This window comes from Stigmatopora nigra, chromosome 3 (assembly GCF_051989575.1).
Source record: "Stigmatopora nigra isolate UIUO_SnigA chromosome 3, RoL_Snig_1.1, whole genome shotgun sequence".
Classification (NCBI taxonomy): domain Eukaryota; kingdom Metazoa; phylum Chordata; class Actinopteri; order Syngnathiformes; family Syngnathidae; genus Stigmatopora; species Stigmatopora nigra.
In genome coordinates, this window is record NC_135510.1 from 11,877,246 (window position 1) to 11,899,656 (window position 22,411).

At 39.1% G+C, this 22,411-nt stretch overlaps 2 protein-coding genes across 4 annotated transcripts in view; one reads left to right on the forward strand and one right to left on the reverse strand.

Annotated features, from left to right (window-relative positions):
- Positions 1–4,791, reverse strand: part of rasa3 (RAS p21 protein activator 3) — a 28,791-nt gene extending 24,000 nt beyond the window's left edge. For both annotated transcript variants that reach the window (XM_077712493.1, XM_077712492.1), the window contains exon 1: positions 4,537–4,791. In XM_077712493.1, coding sequence (XP_077568619.1) covers positions 4,537–4,591 — 55 coding nt within the window. In that variant the 5' untranslated portion in view covers positions 4,592–4,791. The remainder of the gene's footprint in view (positions 1–4,536) is intronic.
- A 5,214-nt stretch (positions 4,792–10,005) lies between these two features.
- On the forward strand, positions 10,006–22,062 carry tpp2 (tripeptidyl peptidase 2). Of its 2 annotated transcripts, XM_077712487.1 has the most exons (29): positions 10,006–10,245; positions 11,000–11,128; positions 11,240–11,335; positions 11,915–12,019; positions 12,101–12,225; positions 12,286–12,449; positions 12,556–12,710; positions 12,812–12,888; positions 12,976–13,103; positions 13,286–13,534; positions 13,608–13,723; positions 13,811–13,982; positions 14,135–14,292; positions 14,360–14,436; positions 14,541–14,647; positions 14,775–14,929; positions 15,071–15,187; positions 15,277–15,377; positions 15,455–15,551; positions 15,630–15,767; positions 15,861–16,105; positions 16,258–16,336; positions 17,727–17,765; positions 18,421–18,572; positions 18,647–18,743; positions 19,027–19,157; positions 19,691–19,940; positions 20,071–20,190; positions 20,270–22,062. In XM_077712487.1, exons 1-29 carry the CDS (start codon positions 10,081–10,083, stop codon positions 20,357–20,359), a joined length of 3,834 nt encoding a protein of 1,277 aa, XP_077568613.1. In that variant the 5' UTR covers positions 10,006–10,080; the 3' UTR covers positions 20,360–22,062. The 2 variants fall into 2 exon arrangements, with proteins under 2 accessions (XP_077568613.1, XP_077568614.1); XM_077712488.1 differs by lacking the exon at positions 17,727–17,765 and having other exon boundaries at positions 10,007–10,245.
- Positions 22,063–22,411: the final 349 nt, after the last annotated feature.

Sequence of the window (22,411 nt, forward strand, 5' to 3'; positions counted from 1 at the left end):
CTTATTCACGACACTATTATGCTTGTTATGACACTGCGAACAGTTAGAGGTCACCCCAGGGTGGGATTCCCTTTCTGATAGGGCATTTGAAGGGCAACACCATGAAGTGGTGCAACGCAAACCCTTTGTTTACCCCTTTAGAAAGTGCACGCTGGACCTACTGTGGCAATTTCTCACTATTCCAAGTACTGTTTTCACAGTGCAAATAGATTACTGATGAAGAGGTGCAGTACCAGACCCGGATTATTCCAGCAGGCTACCACTGGCTAAACCGAAACAATGCCTGTGTCTAAACAGTCAACACGAATGTTTACACTAAACTTCTGCACTTCCCAGATAACTAGCTTTCTAGGACAAAGCAGCTCAATACATTGAGATATTATGACTGTAATACAAGTCCTTCGATGAATGAGAGACGGACTTCTAAACTAGAGTTCATTAGTTGTTCCATGACTCCTATTCAGTCGTAATAGGGGGAGATTTGGTAACCTCTGTTGGACAGCTGTGTAGGGGGTGGGGCAGGGGAGTCGAAAGGTTTCTGTCGATAGAAACATACTTTTTTCCCACTAAGAAGGTTGTAATTCAAATTTTTTAGCACATTACTTCTCCATGCCTAAAACCTTCAGTTTTTCCGCTGTGCTGTGTTTCCATAGAATACCAAATGAAACCTGAACTGTTAAGATTGGATGCAATTACAATAACATCACTGGAAAACAACAACTGGATTAGTGACACACAGAGCTGTTAAATTGTATCAGGCATCAAACCCTAATCCTGCCCTACAATCAAAATATAGGCATTTGTGGGGATTTGTGCCAAAGTCAGATGTATAGTATCTGGTTTACACTGAATTTTAGCATCTGTTTATGATCATTATTTCACCTGATTTTAATCCACCCTGAATACTTTTAAACTTTGCTTATTTTAATGATTTACCAACTATTTAGATTCAGTGTTGCAGCAGTTATTTTCCTGACAAACTGCATGCTCCAGTAGGTATTTGTCTCCCAAAGAATCAACAACGGAAAAGTGTTGATTCCGTGGAAACCAATCTTGATGAGACAGATTCTTGATTCTTCATCTTGAAAGTTGTTTTTCTAGGGTTGGCTTTAAAGAAACATCTAAAATGACCGGTAGTAAAGCAAATTAATGCAATAATGATATTTTTAATGAAATCATTTGCAATACCAAAATACTCTCAATACGTTTGGTTGTAAATGTATAAACATCAATATTGTCTTGCCACATTGGAGCAGATTAATTTCCATTACTTAGATCTGGGCAACATTCACAGTCATACGTATGGGCAATTTAGAGTGTTCAACTAGCCTACCAGGCATGTTTTTAGAATCTAGAAGGAAACTGATGTACCCATATAAAACCCACACAATCCCTGGGAGAACATGCAAACTGCAGCATTGGTTTGACCCTTCAATCTCAGAACTGTGAGGTCGACGCGCTAACCCCTTGGCCACCGGATACGATGTTTAACCAATAATAATTAAAATAAATACATTTATTAAATGATGCCATATCGATGTAGTGATATAATGATAGATTCTTTTCCATGTCACAAAGCACTGAAATCTTGGGAAAGCAACAATTGCTCTCAACACAAAAGTGTGAAGAACTGAGTAGGAAACTTCGAACCCTTGACCCACCATCTACAATTTCCCGTCCAGTCACTACATATTACTTGGTCACCTATTCTACATACAAGCCACTTATTTATACCAAACAGTCCCCTAGGGGAAAATCAGACAAACTTCACCTTGAATGGGTTGTTTAAACTAACCAAAACAACGCGAATAAAAAAGAAAATACCCTTAAAGTGTAGGTCTACTTTTGGGGGTTTAGCCGTACTGTGTAGTTCACAATTTCCCCAAATGTAGAATCAAAACTGGTGCAATCCACTCATCTAAACCGGCACGTGACTGGCAAACACAAAAATGCAAAGAGAAAACCACAACCTCACTAATTTGAGTTGACAGTGCTTCTGCACTGGTTTGAGTGTCATTCAAGTTTCTTGTGTGCATCAAAGCTCCCTTGTCTTTCAATTGTCAAAGTGTTATAGAAAAGAGAAGTCAAATGCATGTGTTATAGTTAATTAGTGCAAAGTTTCACCTCCAGCTATGCCACTGAGAATTCCACTCCATGTCGAAGCACTGACAGACAAAATGCAGCCCAATCCTGTATGTCACTGTGTCCCACCACATCTGCAACCTATTAGTTGATGCCATGCAGGAAAAAACACAATTCTTCTGTAGTCTAGTGCAGCCAATCAGGAAGTGAATTGGGGGGTAGTTTCCTGTTTCCTGTTTCACAGACAGTATGGGCTTCACTCCCACCATCCTTGCCTAGTTTTCAAAAGTCATGTGTTCCTCCAGTAAACTTGGGGGAGTCATCATCTCACAGAATGTCCCAATAGTGAATTGCCTCCTAAACAAACACGTCCAAGTCTTGAGTCATCGTCTGAATAAATGTCAAAAAGACCAAACGATGTGATGCAAGGCCTACACAGCCCGGTAAGCATCACACAAGATGACGGATAATTATTTATACCTGTCAACTTATACGTTTTTCCTGAATTTTAAGTATTTTTGATCATTTCAAATTGTGTGCTCTGTCTAACAACTTTTATACAGCATTTTTTTTCAAGTACGTTTTTTCTCTCGATCTCGATTTCCCCATTTCGCCTCTAATCCGGTTCGTCTCGGTCACTTGTAGCAGACGAAGACGTCATCGTCAACTGCTAATATAGTCATGCTTTAAGCATTATATGCATATTCCCCTAACACACGTCCGACTCTTCAATATATAAATATAGCGAGTCAGCAAGCAATGTACCAAGACAATCGAGCTGTCAGCGCCATACAGCAACATCTAGTTGAATATAGTACATACTGATTGGGCACCCCGCCCACTTTGGAGAAAAATTTAGACTTTTAAGTGCACCCTAAGTGAGTAAATATGTGCCGTGTTGCATATAGACATTTTTTATAGCTTAATAAGGGGAATTGCAATCATTAATAAGGGGGGTAATTGGCCGAGGTTGACAGGTATGGATTATGTTGGATTAACTATCCTGTCATCAGAGCATGATATTACAGGTGGATCTAACACAGCCTTAGATTGGAATAACAAGAAGTTGTCATTAAAAAGGTGTAAATATTAAGTCATCATACTAATCTATTTTTCTGACGAGAATGATTGAAGATTATCCAAGCAGCATTCCACCAAAATAATAACATGCAACGATCAATGCATACTTGATGCTCAATGTTGTTTCTCACATGTAGAAAAGAAGGCATTTCACAAGTGCCGTATAATATCCATCTGTGTTTCTGTATGTGTTTTGCGTCTGTATGTGTAAGTGTGCACGCCATGATTTATTTATTTTTAAATGTATTGTTCCTTCCTTCTGTCGCACGTTTGTAAACAAAACAATCCGAAGAGCACCGCCAGAATAGATAGATAGGGTGCCAGATGTCAGTGAGATTGTTCCTTATTGACCAGGAATAACAATTAGAGCACACACAGGAAATGAGTGTGCTGTTGAATACATTTGAAAAGACCACAAAAAAAATCAATCAAATCATCACTGCCAAGTAACATTTAATATATGACGCACATGAATTACACATGTAAATTGCGGGGTGGATTTTATCAAAATAATTTGAATGTTTTTTTAAGCAAAAAATGAAACATTAAATGTTTGTGGGTTATTTACTATTTGAAACATGATAATCACAATAAATATGAGGTGGGTAGGCTTTCACTAGTAATTTCAATAAATTTAGTAAAACATGAACCTTATTAATGCATGGGAAATTAATATATTAATCATTATATTTAAAAACTCAAGTTTATTTACAGGCTTGTATTAGAGAAGACAATATGTATATAATCCTAATTATACTGTTATTATCTATTATAACCTATTATATACAGCTTTGCGGTCCACATGTAGCCATGGGGCAAATATGATTCATGTGGTGGAATGATGGTTTCTAAAAGGGGTCAAGAAAGCTCTAACTGAGCTTTCACTCTTGATGCATTCACCATTAATGGCTTCATTCATAACAAATACGGTGCATGCACTTACATGTCTCTTGGAAACCAGGATATCCACTGGAGACATCTAAATATAGCACACAGCCCCAACAATCAATGACTAGATTGTGGTGGATGTGTAGGAATGGAGATCGCTAAAATGACCATTGAACGATTAAATGTAATAAGCATGCAAATGCAGGCATTGCAACGGTACACGAGATGAATCCTGTGCGCCAGCCAGCTGCTAGATTCCCACAGTACCCAGACAGGGGCTGTTTATAACTATCTTTTCCAGCGCATGGTCGTTTCTTATACAGTTTCAACATAGTAACGCATGCGATTTGAATTAGAATAACATTAACAAGACAGATCTGCCCCGCGCCTCCAGCCTTTGGTGCCTGTCTGGCCCATTAATGAGGAGCCATCTATCGAAGCGCTCCGATTGGGGGTAGGGAATCTTTCCTCTCCCCCCTCTCTTACCTATTTTTATTTTAACGCTCTGAAAAACCCGCAGACCTTCTTCTTCTACCGCCATGCTCTGGCCGTCTCTGAGTTCCTTCTAGCCGGAATAGAACAGTGTCGTTCCTCCACGCTGGTCGCTCGCAGCCTCTCCAGCAATGGGATATTCCAGAGGTTTTGCACATCTATGCAAACATAGCAGCTATCGCTCTCCCAAGCCGAGCACTGTGCCGTTGACTGAGTGAGAGAACAAGGAGGACCGCTAAGGGTCAGTCACGCAGCAGCAGCAGCAGCAACGGCGGAGGCGGAGGGGGCGTGGCATCCATGTGCCCCGCCCACATAGGGGCAGCGATGGAAGGGCAGTCAGTGGACAGTTTTAACAATCCTCCACATTAGAATAGCATACCTGTCCATCTCGGCTAATTGCTACCCTTATTAATGATTGTAATTCCCCTAAACGCAACGTGGCACATATTTACTCACATATGCACTAAATTCAAGATTCTGTAGATTTCATTGTATGACACACAGCTTGACTGTCTGGGTACATTGCTTGCTGACACGGTATATTTATATAGTCAAAAGGCGGAATGAGCATGCATATGTTATCCTTACAGCATGACAATATTACCCGTTGACGATGACAAAGATAAATATACTAAATTTTAAAAAGGCCTCCCCTGCCTCAGCATTAAATCTCCCATTTGTGTTAATGGAGAGTTGTGGTTTGTATCAATCTTGATCTGCACTTGATCAGTTCAAAGCTGTCCCATCCTACGAAAAGTCGATTAAGCATTTAGTTGATACCTTTGATACCCAATTTAAGTTCCAAGGAGTAGGAAGCTTTTTGTCGTATTTAGTTAGACAATTAACCCTGATGGAAAGCTCTTAGTGGGTTATTATTAAACTAAAATGAATTATGTTGTAGTTGTTAACTAGTGAAATTTTAATTATGCAACCTCTCCCACCAGGAGCATGCAGTTGTCACGATCTGAATGCAGTTTTGCCTTATTAGTGAGATTAAAAACATTTGTTCAAAGACCTCAGATGGCACACCAAGGAATTAAAATGTTTCTGAAGTGCCTTACCGTCAGTCGCTTTTAGCATTTTTCAATAGTATAGGCTTACAGTAACTGTGCAAACAAAAAGGATGTGATATAGACCTTGACTTGGAAGCCAAGATATTGAACAGATGCTCAAATTGCTTTCCATACAGTTACTAATATCTCCACTATGTTACTAAAAATGTGACAGACAGCACATGATTGCCATTTATAATGTCTGCAAAATGACATCTTATTCATTTTTTCCTAGTGATTGAGGAAGTAACATATTTACCAAAGTAAAAGCTTTCAACCTGACTGATTCCAACCAATATTCTTTCTCATTGGAGGTAAGAATACTAACCAATGCACTGCTCTGGAAAAATGAATGAAGTCTTCATTACTACTGCACCTGCGACTTGTCCTGTGAGGGGTCATACAGCAAATCAGCTTTTTCAAAATATTGAATAATTTTGTATTTTACAAGTATAACTTTAAGCCAAAGGTTTGCATTGTAACTCGTATTGTTCGCCCACATATTATAACTTGTAGTAGCATTAGTGGAGTATCTGCTACACTCCATACTTACCCAAGTTACCAATGGGTAAATTAATTGCATTATGATTAGTAAATACTATATATATACATACAATAGTAAGTCAAATGTAATTTCATGACAGAATACTTGGTTTGGTTGGGTGAGGGTGGGGGCATATGGCTAGGCTTTAATCACACCCTTTACAATGCAGAATCATGTTGATGGCTAAATTACATAGACATGGAGCAGCCCATAATTATGTGCTTTTCAGAAAGTGTAATTTTAGCCGTTGGCAAGGTTGGTCACAATGCCCGCATACTTGGATTTAACCCATCGTTGAGCTTGCATCCATAAGTCTGATTGCTATCTCGATCAAATCGATTGCTGGCGTTTTCTAAACAGCAAATCCATTTAAAACTGCATTGAATTCCTTTTGAGGGAGTTTTCTCAGAATGCGATATGAAAAAAAAATATTTTTTTAGTGTGTGTTTCTACTTAAGCCTTTCCATTTGTATACTGGGAAAAGTTATGTCCATATCCATATGACAAGACTAAAAAAAGATCTGAATATAATCACTGATGCTGGGATGGTGTGTACCATGAATTAAAATGTATTCAATCATCATTCCAAAAAAAAAAAACTCCAACATTTTCCAGTTTTTATTTTTTTTTGTGTCATTAAGTGCCACACATTTTAAATTGGGATTCAGGCTTGCTTTTCTGGCAGGACAAACTAGTATTCACAGTCTTTTGATGTGACGCTTGAGATTGTCTTTCTTAAATAAGCAGTGGCATCCATGAAAAAGTAATTTCTTGGATGTCATCATATATTGCTCCAAAAGCTATATGCTTGTTAAGTTTAAATGGAGCCGTTGCAAATCGACCTTGTCAGGGGCACTAACACCAACCATAACATCAGTGATGGTTGCATAGTCGAGAGTTAACTTGCATTTGTGGATATAGTGATGAGCTGTATTAACTGGGAATGTTTTTTTGAGGAGATTCTTGGCCACTGTGCCAATCCTTTAAACATTTTTTTTAATGCTGTGCTGCCAGATTTAGCATTAAGTCATGTCATTTATTGGGATTCATTGCTGGTTGTGTGACAATGACCAATAAAGTATTCAGTAGTATAGAACGTGATGAGCCCTGATTAGATATTGGGCCACTATACCGGTTGACCCTGAGATTGGGACCAAAGGGTTGTCTTGAGTTGCTGGAGGTATGTCAAAGAGGGATTTAAGATCCATTCAGGTGGAAGGCCCAGGCAATGCTATTATCAACTTGTACTTGAGCCTTTTGAGCCACGCCTACGAGACCATAATGGCAACCATTCTCAAAATAACCCAGCACTACTGCGGAGCATATAAACTCAGACTGCCAAATCAGAGATGTGTGGTAAAGTGAAGTAGGACTTTCCCTTCATCAGAAATTAAACTTTGCTTTAGTATTGAGATTAGCAAATCTTAAAGGAAATTAGCATGCATCACTTTTAGGCTGTTAGATATGCCTGAGATCAGAAATGACACTCTCCATAAAAAAGTGAGCAACCAATGTAGGGCAAAAATAAACATCATTGCTGTTTAAAAATATATATCATTAGCCAGATTGTGTTGATCCAGGAATTTTCTATGCTGATTACCCTGTCAAGGCTCACAGGTGAGCTGCAGCCTGTCCCAGCAAACTGGTCATTGAGTGGCAACTAAACCACAAAGCTTGTGCTTATGTCAGCCAAAAAAGACCAAATTGGAACCAAACAGTATGTGTGAAGGTTTAACAACATAGCCACATCCTGTTGCATTGAAGATGCATGCTCTCTTATATAGGGAAATAATGTATCAAACCACATTTTATTTCAGTTTTCCAGTTGTGACTACACCCTGTGGTAGACCACAAGCCTGTGAGTGAAATATTGTGTGCACTTTTTGCTGAAACTTTTTATCAACAAGGATACAAGTATAAAATGTATAGTTTTGTAGTATAATTGTTTCACAGGGGATTAAAAGAACACGTCATCTCATTTTCTGAACCACTTTATCCTCATTAGGGTAACAGGGGGGCTGGAGCTTATCCCAGATGACTCTGTACCAGAGGCGGGGGACACCCTGAATCGATGGCCAGTCAATCGCAGGGCACAAGGAGATGGACAACCATGCACACTCACAATTTAGAATGTCCAATCAGCCTACCATGCATGCTTTTGGAATGTGGGAAGAAACCGGAGTACCCGGAGGAAACCCACAAAGAGAACATGAAAACTCCACACAGGTGGACGTGACCTAGATTTGAACCCAGGACCCCAGAGCTGTGAGGGCGACCCACTAACCACTCATTCCAACAGGTAGCCATGAAAAGAACATTCTATATTCTAAAATTGGTATAAAAAATAAAAATAAAAAACAAACAAAAAAAGTTAGTGAGTATATGATAGCAGGAGATACATACTGGTCAACCAGGGTGTTGTCACATTCAGATTAACTGCACAACAACACTGTTTTTTTCTAGCACACAGAGCAGCCCATATTGTTTATAATGTACACCACTGTATTTTACATAAAGTGGAGTGGGGGCTGGAACAGATGGTGTTTGACATGGACCAAGTTAATCTTCTCAAGCAATATTCTCCATATAGGGCTTGAATCAAATCAGGATAGTGTCCTCAAAATCTGATTTGATCTGTGATGAACAAGAGGGCCAATGTGAACTCTGCTAGAGGGATAATCTCATTTGTTATTTTTGAACTGCTTATGTGTTTTCATCAATGCATCTGCAGGGAGATGTTTTGGACACATACTGCGACGTCTAAGAAAACAACAGTATGTACAGCTTCTCTTTTTCTACAGTTTAGTATAAAATAAAAATGCTATGATTACATTTCTTTATTGTTATGATAATAATACTTCATACTAATTTGCTGTGGGGATTAATGTTTTTGCTAAAAATACTTTTTGCTAAAAATACTTTTCGAGGCAGAGCAGAAATCTAAACACCACTTTGTTTTAAACAAAAAAACCTCAAACTTTTGACACTTACCTTCATATTTGTTAATTTTTGAAACATAGCAGTTGTATTGAATGAAAGTATTGAGCAGTAACCCAACAGAAGACAAAAAAAGTAGGGCAGCCACATTGTAACTATCATTTTCATACTATTTCCTCCTTACACCTTATTACTCTGTCATTATGTTCTTCTTGTGCCTGCGTGGGTTTTTCTCTGGGTACTCCAGTTTCCTCCCACATCCCAAAAGAAACATGCATGTTAGGCTGATTGATTGTGAAAATAAATATTCTTCTGGATCCCATTAAAGTGTTCACTGTAGCCACTATTCCTGCTTCAATTCTCTTACTGCCAGACCAGTGTTTTATATTATAACAAGTGGCCCAGGGTGTCCCTTGCTGGTGCTCGTGGTTAGCTGGGATGGGCTCCAGCACCCTTCTGGGGATAAGCAAGTTCAGAAAATGAATGAATGCTTCCACATATTTTGAAATAGGGCGTTCACCGTCTTTTTTTGGACCTCAATACTTTACTTTATAGCTTTTTTAATTTGATAGCGCGTAGAGATTTGGCGCCACCTAGTGGCGACTTGTGATATTACTAGAAAAGCATGCAACGCAAAAATATGAATTAACTTGTCATTCATCTCGTGAGAAAAATTATGCAAACGATAGCATTGGTTGTTAAAAAAATTCACTGCTGCTAATGGTCTAATTAATTTGAATGGGGCTGACAATTAATATATACATGTTTCAATGTCATTTAGTTATTTTAAGTCAACTCTTGTAGTTAGGCATTTGTCATTTTGACATTACGAGTTGATAAAATGTGTTTCAAGTATGTTCCCTTACGTTGAGTAAAGACGAAGTGGATAGTCACGTCACGTGCCGACTACGTGTCCTTTAAACGAATCTTCCGCTCCGCTGCTCGAGTCCAACTGTGCACGCCTTTTCTTCCCATTTAGCCGCTGTCACAGTCGCTCTTCTCGTCATGGCTACCCATTCGACAGAAGAGCCGTTCCCTTTCCACGGATTGCTTCCCAAAAAAGAGACGGGTGCCGCCAGCTACCTAAACCGATTTCCTGAATGCGATGGCCGAGGGGTTCTCATCGCGATCATGGATACGGGCGTCGACCCAGGGGCGCCCGGCATGCAGGTTCGATTTCCCAAGTCTCCACAACGGTAGTTAGCTGCAAGCTAACTGTGCAAATGAAGCGAAAGGCCACATAATCTGTACAGTCACGAGCTAGTTAGCAAGCTCACTTGCTATGATAAGCAAACAGAGTGTTTTCTATTCAAAATAGGGATGACAGCTTCCGTTGCATAAAGAAGCAACAAAGTATTCACTTGTCAATAACCTTACTTTTGTAAAGCAACGTACTACTAATTGGCGAACGTTCACCTAGTTAGCCTTCTTGCACAATAGCGTAGCAGATGGAAAGTGACTCACTGCATTGACTGTCTTAAGTTTTTATATTTTGTTTTGATCATTATAAATATAAACGAAATATAAAATTATATATTGAGGTTGTGACATACCGTTGGAAAACAGTACTCACGGTTCAAACCATTGTTTTTATTGTGACGTAAACATTCTGCAAATTGTCGCAACTTTATAACGTAATGTGCCAATGATTCCATTATTTCAATTACACCGATCTAAATCCCTTTTTAAAATGAACGATGTCTCTGTTCAAGTGGGATTTAATCCACCAAATAATTGCGATCAACCCCTAAATCTAATCTTACATTTTAATAAATTATACTTTTCAATTAATGCGCCATATTTATGCATGTATAAACCACAGCAATCTTGAAATCCATGGGTATCATAATGCTAATTATCCAAATGGTTATTTATTAATTTTTTAAAGTACTGATTTGTCACTTATTTGTCTTTTCATATTCAGGTGACAACTGATGGGAAGCCAAAGATTGTTGATATCATTGATACAACAGGCAGTGGTGACGTGAACATGTCCACAGTGGTGGAACCAAAAGAAGGGACAATAACTGGTCTCTCTGGTCGAATACTGAAGGTTTGTAGATGATCACTAGTTACTAAACTAAACAGTACAGTTTGGGTATTATTAGTTTATATCAACAGACAAGGCAGTGTGCCTTATACTGTATCGTTTTATGTCAACCAGATCCCTTCTGCTTGGGTCAACCCATCAGGGAAGTATCACATTGGAGTTAAAAATGGCTACGAGTTCTTCCCTAAGGCCCTTAAAGAAAGAATACAGGTAGGAAAATGTAGTACTGGGTATCTTTTCACATGGTCAGTAATATTTTGTTCATTTTATATTCCTCCTGGCTTACTGTATGTACAATGCAGGCGACCGTCTTATTTACACCAGCAGTCATGTAACATCTACATGAACTGCGTCTAGTTATACTTTATTCATTATAGTGTACGTGTTTATTTCTGTGTACTATTCTGAAAAAAAAACAGGGGCATTAACATTTTTCTTGGAATCTTTTAGTTGTCATATATTTTGTGTTCTAGTGTCAAATTGCAACCTTTAAAGAGTACAATATTTGTGTGAAATACACGGGGGGTAAGGATGGTTTTTGTTTGTCAAATATATATAATTGATATAATACACTTTTCCATCATAAATGCAAGATGTCAAGTACCAGTACACTGTAATAACAAGTCCTCAATGTTAGCACTTGGTAAGAAAAGATTTATTGGTGCATTCCTAATTCTTTTTGAAAGCATTTCAAAGCGACCATAATTCAAATGATGCAGATAATAGGACAGTCTTCTTGCACCAGCAAAAATTCTGCTCTACTTTTGTTTCTTTGCCGTATACTACCAGAAAGAGCGGAAGGAGAAGATGTGGGATCCAGCACATAGAGCAGCGATAGCTGAATCTTGTCGCAGGACAGAAGATTTTGATCTCTCACACCCAACTCCATCCCAGGTAACAGGGGGGATCAATGGCAGCAATGCTATTTAACATGCCTAAGTTTCACATGCCATTTATCCATATTTATGTCTCCAGGTGGAGAAGTTACAGAAGGAAGAGTTGCAAAGTCAATCAGAGTTGCTGGTTTCTTTAGAAAAGAAATATAGTGATCCTGGCCCTGTATATGACTGTGTTCTTTGGCATGATGGTGTCACCTGGAGGTAAATGTGAATGTTTTTATATACTTGAGGAAGACCTAAAGTTTTTGCTTTCTTATTCAGGGCTGTAATGGACACCTCCGAGTGTGGGGAATTGTCGCAGTGCATCGTCTTAAGATCCTACAAAGAGTCACAAGAGTATGCGACATTAGGAAATGCTGAAATGTTAAACTACTCTGTCAATATTTATGATGAGGGAACCACACTCTGCATCGTCACTAGTGGAGGTAAAGTATGTGAAAACCTGCTATCATTTAGCATCAATCACTGTGTGTCTAGTGAATTTTGCAAATGTCTAAGAGCCCCAAATTGACTTTTTTTCTGTTTTGAAAGGGGCTCATGGGACACATGTCGCAAGCATTGCAGCAGGGTACTTCCCAGAAGAACCAGAGCGTAATGGGGTCGCACCTGGTGCCCAAATCTTAGCTCTGAAGATTGGAGATACCCGACTCAGTACCATGGAAACAGGCACAGGACTTATTCGAGCGGTATGCAACTAATATTTAAAAATATATCATTTTCTCCATTGACAATCAAGCATTCATTTTCTATGCTATTTTCATGTTGACCATCTTATTCCAATTCCAAGATGATTGAAGTGATCAACTACAAGTGTGACCTTGTTAACTACAGCTATGGAGAAGCCACCCACTGGCCCAATTCAGGGTATGTGTTGTTAAGTTGAAAAATCTAAAAGTCTATACATGAAATGATTTTCATTTGTTGTGTCATCTTTATTTATTTTTTCCCTAGGCGGATTTGTGAAGTTATCACTGAGGCTGTCCAGAAGCACAATGTCATATTTGTTTCAAGTGCAGGTAACAACGGTCCCTGCCTCTCAACAGTCGGATGTCCCGGAGGAACAACCAGCAGTGTCATTGGTAAATCTGAAGTGCTTTTTAAAATGTTTTTTTAAATTATTTTTTTTATTTTTATACATATTTAAAGCAAACTCCCAGGCACTGACAAATCCTGGTACATATGACCACAATAACTTGAGTATTATGTGTGTAAAATCCAAGAAATACTTGGAAAAATTTCACATTATACTTCCTCTGCTTAGGTGTTGGCGCCTACGTGACCCCAGACATGATGGTGGCTGAGTATTCCCTGAGGGAGAAGCTGCCCCCCAATCAGTACACCTGGTCCTCCAGGGGCCCTAGTACAGACGGTGCACTCGGGGTCAGCATAAGTGCCCCTGGAGGCGCTATTGCATCTGTCCCCAACTGGACACTTCGTGGTACCCAGCTAATGAATGGGACATCTATGTCATCTCCCAACGCTTGTGGAGGCATCGCTCTCATTCTCTCTGGTGGGTTCATTGTAAACATCAGTGCTTCCCGCAGTTAATAATAAGGTTTGTTATTCTTCTTTGTGTGTTACAGGATTAAAACAGCAGGGGATTCACCCTTCTGTTCCTGGAGTGAGGAGAGCGCTGGAAAACACAGCTCTGAAGGTCGATGACATTGAGGTCTTTGCACAAGGCCATGGAATTATTCAGGTGACTTTCAGCCGAATGCTCTCTTATTCTCATTTTTCCTCAATATATTGTATTGTGTGCAATGATTATATAATCTACTTTTGGTAGGTGGACAAGGCATTGGACTACCTCATACAAAACGCCTCCTCACCCACTAGGCATCTGGGATTCATAGTCACTGTGGGTTCACAGAGGGGCATCTACCTCAGGGAACCAGCGCACCTTTTGTCACCCTCAGATCACGGAGTAGGAATAGAACCAGTCTTTCCAGAAAACACAGGTATTTTCCCCTTTAACATTATCTATCCATCTTTGTGCAAGTTTATTATTGTGTTATATTCGCATAGTGAAAAGTAGCATGGCTGAACTGCCTATTTTATATTGTGATTTTGATTTCTATTTCAAATTGTGTTTATTCTGGCTAAAATTCAGAAAACACTGAGCGGATATCCTTGCAGCTCCACTTGGCCCTCACCTGCTCTGCACCGTGGGTTCAGTGCCCAGCTCATCTAGAGCTGATGAACCAATGTCGTCATGTCAATGTCCGTGTGGATCCCGTGGGCCTGCGGGAAGGTGTGCATTACACAGAGGTAGGCACAAAGAGTTGGGATCCTACACGCTGACATGACAGTTAATTCTGTTCACTTCTTTTTCCAGGTATGTGGTTATGACACAGCAGCACCTGGCTGTGGGCCGCTGTTTCGAGTCCCCATCACAGTTATTATTCCAACCAAGTAAGGTGCTACATTTTTATGGCTCATCCTCTCAGTATCAGTTTTGTGAAGGTTTTATTATCACTGTGCTCTTTTGTCTTTCTCTCTCCCTCTCTGTCCAACAGGATAACAGAAAATCGTAACTACGAGCTTTGTTTCAAAGAAGTCCACTTCAGACCTGGACAGATAAAACGCCACTTCATCACTGTGCCTGAAGGAGCCTCCTGGGCAGGTTGGTAGTGGTTAGAGTAAAAGGGGGAAAAAAAAGCTATAACACTATTCTCCTTCTAAACAAAGCTCTGCCTATGTTTTCTGGTATTCACCATTCACTCCTTTGTATCCTGCTTTTTACCTTGCAGAGATCACGCTGACTTCTCATTCTGGAGACGTGTCCTCAAAGTTTGTTTTGCATGCGGTGCACCTCGTCAAACAGAAAGCTTACCGAGCTAATGAATTCTACAAGTTTTCATCACTCTTGGAAAAAGGATCACTAACTGAGGCCTTTTCTGTGTTGGTGTGTACATTTTAGTGGTGTAATTATTTGCTCTGTCTAAACATATAAAAAACAAAAATACCGTTAGGAACACAATGTATTTCAAATTGAAAATCAGGTTTGGGTTACTAATCGCTTAGTTTTTGTTTCCACCTATTCCAGTCAGGCAAGGTTGTTGAACTGTGCATTGCACGTTGGTGGGCAAGCCTGGGAGATGTCACAGTTGACTACAACATCTCATTCCACGGCCTCCATATTTCTCCTTCACCTCTACACATTGTGAGTGAGACACATGTATACCCCAGATAAGCAGACTATTACATTTTAGACACAATTAAAGTGACTCATCCATGTCTGTCTTTGACTAGCATGCATCAGAGGGTGTTACAAATTTTGAAGTATCATCACCATTGAGGTATGAGGAAGTGTCTCCGACTATCACCCTCAAATCTTGGGTTCAGCCTCTCAGGTAAATTGATACCTTATTTCTAATTTTATTACTGTAAGTTGCCATTTTAATTTTTTAAATATTTTCCTGTCATCCAGACCCATAAGTTCAAAGATAAAGCCTTTGGGACGGAGGGATGTCCTGCCTAACAACAGACAACTTTACGAGATTATTCTCACTTATTGTTTTCACCAGGTATTCCAAAAGACATGACCACACAACATGTGTAGATTTTAAGTCTTGTTGCATTCTTAATTTTCACACTTTGTGCAGCCAAAGAGCGGCGAGGTTACCCCCAGCTGTCCCTTGCTATGTGAGCTTCTCTATGAGTCTGAGTTTGACAGTCAGCTGTGGATGCTGTTCGATCAAAACAAAAGACTACTGGGTTCAGGGGATGCCTATCCACATCAGGTCGTTTAACATGTCTACGTACACCATTCTTTTTGCAAGCCCAATTGTGTGGGGTCTAAATATTTTACAAAACAAATTGCTCTTTTTCATCAGTATTCTCTCAAGTTGGAAAAGGGTGACTACACGGTGCGCCTGCAGGCACGCCATGAGTTGTCCAGTGAACTAGAGCGCCTTAAAGACCTGCCATTTGTCGTCTCCCATCGCCTATCTGCCACCCTTAGCCCCGATGTCTACGAGACACACCGAGTGGCACTCATGGCCAAGAAAAAAGCAAATTCTGTTACTCTGTCACCAGGGTCCACACAAAGCTTCTATGTCACAGCCTTGCCAGATGACAAGTACGTTAAAACTGTAGTGAACATATCTGTGAATCAAGTCATTTTTAGGCGCAAATGACCAAAAGAAACAAACATATTTGTTCTTATGAGTTGCACGAGACCAACCATTGAACCTCCTATCTAGTAAACGCTTGCTTTTCCTTTCTCTTCAGGATTCCAAAAGGCACAAGTCCGGGATGCTATCTTTCAGGGTCTCTTGTTGTGGCGAAGAGTGAATATGGGAAGAAAGCAGTGAGTTATTTCAGCTTTTTTTGCTTTTTATTGTATCTGTTCTTCAAATCAGTACTCAGTCCTTCTCAATATCTCCAACTTAATTTTGGCTACTAAAATGTGACATTAGGAAAGATCACTACAAGATCCTGAGAATGACATTTTAGAATTCTATTTAATCCACAAAGCATTTGTTTCTCTTTTAAGAGTTTGTCGTTTGTTGCTGTCAAGAATCGGGGGTTTATATTGGCTCTGCCTTTTTTTGCATGTTTCATTTTTTCCACCCTTAGTCATCTGCCTGAGATCCGCTGTAACTCACCTGTTTCCCATCTGCCTCAACCCATCTGGTTTTGCTGGTTTATGTTATAAATCGATGTCACAATATTAGTCGTATTGCTGCGGTAACTTGACTCGCCAACATGTTTTTGCTCTTCATCTGGAAATGGGTGAAGATATTATGGCCCCAGTTTCAAAGTATAGTTGGAACATTGTGTTAAAGAGAATACAAGGATTTCCCAATCATGTTCAACCCATATTTAATTGAATACACTACAAAGACATGTTCAAACGGATAAACTTGCTTTTTAAAATAATATATCATTAATTTAGAAGTGCAATTTAGATGCAACAAGTTCCAAAAGAGCAAGGAAAGGTTTTTTTCTTTTTGCCCCTAGTTCCAGGGAACTGCAAATTGTAATTCTTCTGAGCAGAGAACACTTCTCCATATTGTATTTAACAGCTAGGTCACACAACTATAGTCCATTGTTTGCTTTCTTTTGTTTTTTGGTGCGATATCTTTGCAATTGCAAGCAACTTCGTAGATTGAGTCCGGACCAAACAGGGCAGGTGTGAATACGTCTTCAATGACAAATTCCTATGCTTCTGGGTGGTGTTTAGAAATGGCTCCTTTTTTTGCAACGGGCTCTTTCATCCATCTATGGTGGATTGTGTTCAACGTTAATGGTTTCAGAAACCATCGCTGTTATGTGTTTTGCCTTACAGTACCATATCGTTTTAGGGCCCGAAGCTGACGAACATCACTATGGTTATTTGTATAGTTGCGTGTCTTCCATTTTTCATTTTGCATGAAAACAATTTAGTCATACTATTAAATCCAAAATGTAAAAAATGCAAAAGCCATTGTTGACGCTGAACTACATTTTTATTTTGAAGGTACGCCCTAGTGTTTGTTGTTTTTGTTTATAGTTGTGTTCATTTCAGTGGATCCAAGCGTAGGCGCGTGGCAGCGATGAAATTTGAAGGTTTCGTTTTAAGTTCATGTTGAACAGGTAGATTGCTGGATTTCCAATCCATAAGTGAGAGCACAATGTAAAGATAATATTAATAATAATAATCAATTTTGGTATGCTTATGTTGTCTCTTCCTTACTGTGTGTTATTCTGACCACCAGGGGCAGTCCTCTGCAAAACGACAAAGAAAGTTTAAAAAGGTACTGAATGAGCTAGAAACTTTGTGGAACTGAGCGCTGACTGCTCTCATACTCATAACTTGTGGAGGTGCCTTCGTTCTTGTTTTTATTTTTATTCGATCTGTCATCACTATCTCAATGTCTGAAACTTTTGAAAATGTTGGACTTTTGTTGGTGAGTAAAATGATTATTGAGGTTATAAACACCAATTTTTCCCCCTTCTTCTCAATACTGTTGTTTTTTCATAAGCAAGCTTTCTTGAAATATAAATGGGGCTATTACTTTATTGAATTTGAGTTAGATTTTTGATTCAATGCTTGGTTCTAGCTGAGGTCCGATTGCAACATCAGACATGGTGAAGGGTGCCATATTCCTACGCTTGTGTCCAGAATTTCTAGTTGCATTGTTCTCATTTTTCTTTTTATGATATTTGATCCACGATATACATGTCTCAACTGCTCTCATTGGCTGTCATTGACAGTCATTTAAATTTAAAGGGCCACGTGCGGCTCTGGAGCCGCAGCTTGCCCGATGATTCTGATGCGTCTATTATTGTCAATGCTACTGAAATAGTTAACTGATGTGAATGATTCAAGATGCTTGTAATGTTTGTTTTTGTATGGTATGGGAGTTAGACTTTCATATGTTAATTTGTATGTAATGTGTGTTTGTGCAGGACATTGTTTCAGTCATCTACCACCTAATACCCACACCCAACAAAGCCAAGAATGGAGGGAAGGAGAAAGACAAGGATACTGACAAAGAGAAAGACGTCAAAGAGGAGTTTGCCGAAGCCATGAGGGACTTAAAAATTCAGTGGATGACAAAGTGAGACTTTTGGAGGGGTGGGAATCGTAATTGTTCATGAAGCCATTTATTTCATATAAAACCATTGTTGTCAGGTTGGATTCCTGCTCAATCTATGATGAGCTGAAGGAAAAGTATTCAGATTACCTTCCACTACATGTGCAAAGATTACATCAGCTGGACTCTGAAAAGGTAAATGACCTGTCATGCTTTTCCTCAGTAAGGGAATGGGCTAAATTGTTTATTTGAGTACTATCCAAACTTTCTATTTCTGAATGAACAATTAACTGAACCTTTGCTTGAATTTGCTCAACATTATAACAAAATAAATGAAGAAACAAACTAATGTAAAAAACTGACAAATGTCTGCTCAATGATTTGGATTACAGAACAAACCAAACTTTGCATCCTACATTAAATGATTATTTTGAATCCTGCAGTAATGAGTTGAATCTAACATTGACTGTCTGCTTAGGAGCGTGCAAAACGTCTCGGAGAAGTGGTCTCAGCCGCCGACACGGTCATCTCCCACATTGATCAGACAGCACTGGCTGTTTACTTCACCCTGAAGACGGATCCCCGACCTGATGCTGCTTCAATTAAGATGTATGTGACTTTCCTATAACTTATGCACATTAAGTTGCCTCTCCCTCCAAGCCTGCAACAAACAGACACGGTCCAGCAATACAAATGTCTGTTCTCTGTAACTTAGGTTAAAGAGATGGGGAAATATTCTGGTAAAATAATTTGAAGTTGGATAACTTAAACAGTTTGCCTTGTTCTAAAAAAAGAAGATGCAAAATTATCATCAAAAAGCACGACGTTTCATTTTAATAATAACTTAACAATTGACCGGCTAATCAGCCAATTTTTTGGTCATCCAATGTTAGTTAGTGTTCGGATTGCAGGCCGTGACAGAACTTCACAAGCAGCAGATAATAATCTGTAACATCAAATAGACCCAGTGCTTACATCAAACTGATTATAGGCACTTCCACTTGAGGCTCCCTTTAAATGTGTACATTAAACAAAAATAATAATGCAAGTACAGTACAGTAACATTTGTAGACCAACAATAACGTTCCTCGCATTTGTGAAAAAGGACTACCGCCAATTGTTCCTCGTGCACTCTGTTTCAGTGATATGGAGAAGCAGAGGTCATCTCTGCTAGATGCCCTGTGCAGGAAGGGCTGCGCTCTGGCTGACCAGCTCGTGACCACCGCACCTCAGGATAGCGCCGGCGCCGTTGCTACCGTCCAAACCAACGCAAACGAGGAAGTCGGCGATAAGGAGGTGAGCGCGTCTGACGATGCGCCGCAGATCTTGGCCAACAGTCTGATGGAAACCTTCTGGGAGGTCCAAAAGTGGGCGGAGCTGACTGACTCGAAGGTGAGTTGAATTCTTTTTACCCCCCCCCCCCCCCCCCCCCCCTTGTTGTTTGTGTTAAGCTTGACTTCAAACTGGATCTCTTTTTGTTTTTGGTTGCTTTTGAATGAAACCATGCTTTTATTACTTACAGGTGCTGATGTTTTCCTACAAACATGCCTTGGTAAACAAAATGTATGGCAGAGCCTTAAAATACACCTCCAAAATGGTGGAGGAGAAGCCCAGCAAAGAGAACATGAGGAATTGCATCCAAGTATGAGAATTCTAAAAAAATTAATACCTCCACTTAACATTTCTGCTGATACTCACTTATTTATTTATTTGTTTTCCAGCTAATGAGGAACCTAAAATGGATGCACTGTGCCAACTTTACTGAAAACTGGCTCCCAGTTATGTACCCTGCAGACTACAGTCCCTTCTAAAAAAAATTAAACACACTGAAGCATCAGTTTCACCCCTCAGGGTCATCTGAAGAAATGACTGTTTTTTTTTTCCATGGAAAGGGCAGTTTGGAGCTAGCATTTTTTTTCTTCTTCCCAAGAGCACTCATTAAGCATCTCTTTTGATTCAAGTGCCACCAGCAGCACAGACAAACAATTCAATTAATGGACCGTTTTTGAGCTGTTTTTGGACCATTCTGTAGTTTAGGCTTTCTTGGATTCTTCGGTCAGCAGCTTTCATCAATACCTTTACGCTTATAGATAGCACTTCACACTTCTTTTTCTTCATATTTTCCTTTAGTTTTTAACATTTCAAGGACATCAGGGAATTGCCCCCACATCTTTGTGCCATGTTTAGCGTGAAAAGTTCTTTTCAACGTTTAGGATCTGACTTTAACTGAAATAAACAGACCTCAGAACTGAAGTAGTAATGTGGTGCCTTGCATCACCGTAACTTTTACTGAGGAGAGGATAAAATATGTGCATGAAATGGAGCTGGCTGATGCTTTTTATTTATTTTATTATTATTTTCATCAGTCCACACTCGATTCAGCATCAGGATGGCCGTCCCCTCGGCCCCCCCTTTTGCCTTCACGGCCCACCGTGCATGACCTCCTCACGGACCTCAACGGTGGTAACCAGCTTAGCTGGTACACGTTCACTTTTCGCTTTCAGATGTATTCTGTGCAGCATTTCAAATGTTCACAGAAATCGAAAGATGTAAATACACACGTTGCAAAGCATAGTATGATGCAATAAGTATATACTGTAATATCCCCCTTTGATGTATTTTGCATATGCATGTCTTGTAGGATTTCAGGAAGCACCTATTTGTTTGGAAGGTCATTTTAGCTTGAATTATTTCAAAAAGTCAAACTTATCATTAGTGTGAATGACTTTTTTTTTTTATAAGAAAGTGTCAACATAGCTGAAGGATAAAATGTGAGTTTTCTTGAGAGAGTTCATTTTTATTTTGCATGTTAAAAATATCTTACCTCAACTTTATTTTAGCAATCAAAGCTGCATATGTTGCAGGTGTTTGACCTTTGGATGTATTTTACTCTTCAACTTTCCATCCATTTCTTTACTAATTTGTAACATTTAAGTCTTGGGGGTTGTATTTGTTTAGAGGACATAAACATTTGTTGATGCAATTCAATGCCATATTGTTGTCAACAATGAATCTGCCAAGAAAAATGGCTCTAAGCGGCTAAGATGTCTTTGTTAATGGCCAGTTATATTGTTTTAATGTTCGGCATTGCACTGCTGTTGTCCTATTTAAAATATCTATTTGATTCTATGAGACATAGCAACGTTTTGTTTTACTGGGCTTTGTTTGTTAATAACATTTTTACTTCTGTTTAATTAGGTCACCACAATGACAATTACAAAAACGATTAACAGTATGTTGACTAGGTGTCGCTTTTTAAAGCCAGGCAAACCTTTGCTTTTGTAATGATGACATGCATTTGCAGTTTATTTTGTGTTTTCTTGTTACCATTGACAGTTTATTTGGGGAAAAAAGGCCTTAAATTCCACCAAACTGAATGCCGTCCATCTCAGGCATCAAATTGAAGCCTCAGTCTTTTCTTTGCTGCTGTCAAGGATATACATATTCGTTTCCCTTCTGACAGTATTTTTTGTTCATTAATTCTAGTAAAGACCAATAAACATTTGGTATTTAATATTTTGTTCCTTTTATATTGGTTAAAAAAAACAACCCTCACTTTCATTACTTACCTTGATGAATAAAATCAAGCGAAAACATACATAGTAGTCATTATTTTCATTTCAGGAAACAGGACACAATATTTTTGCTCAGCATTTAAAATAATTTCCAGTTGTATTAATATACTGTAATTGTTGGATAATTTTTTTAAGCATTTGACCACCCAAGAAAATGAGCAACTTTGCATTCTTCTCAAATAAGGTTAACTTATTTAGTACTCTAATGTATTAGTATGGTGTCCAAGGGTGACTTTAATGTGTAAAAAACAAAAACAAGTAAAACAAGACCTAATAAGAACATTACAT

Coding starts and splice junctions, on each gene's coding strand:
- tpp2 (XM_077712487.1), top strand. CDS start 10,081: ATGGCTACCCATTCGACAGAAGAGCCGTTCCCTTTCCACGGATTGCTT. Junction 13,983..14,134: donor AGTCTTTCCAGAAAACACAG/GTATTTTCCCCT, acceptor GCTAAAATTCAG/AAAACACTGAGCGGATATCC. Junction 15,552..15,629: donor TCACTTATTGTTTTCACCAG/GTATTCCAAAAG, acceptor CACTTTGTGCAG/CCAAAGAGCGGCGAGGTTAC.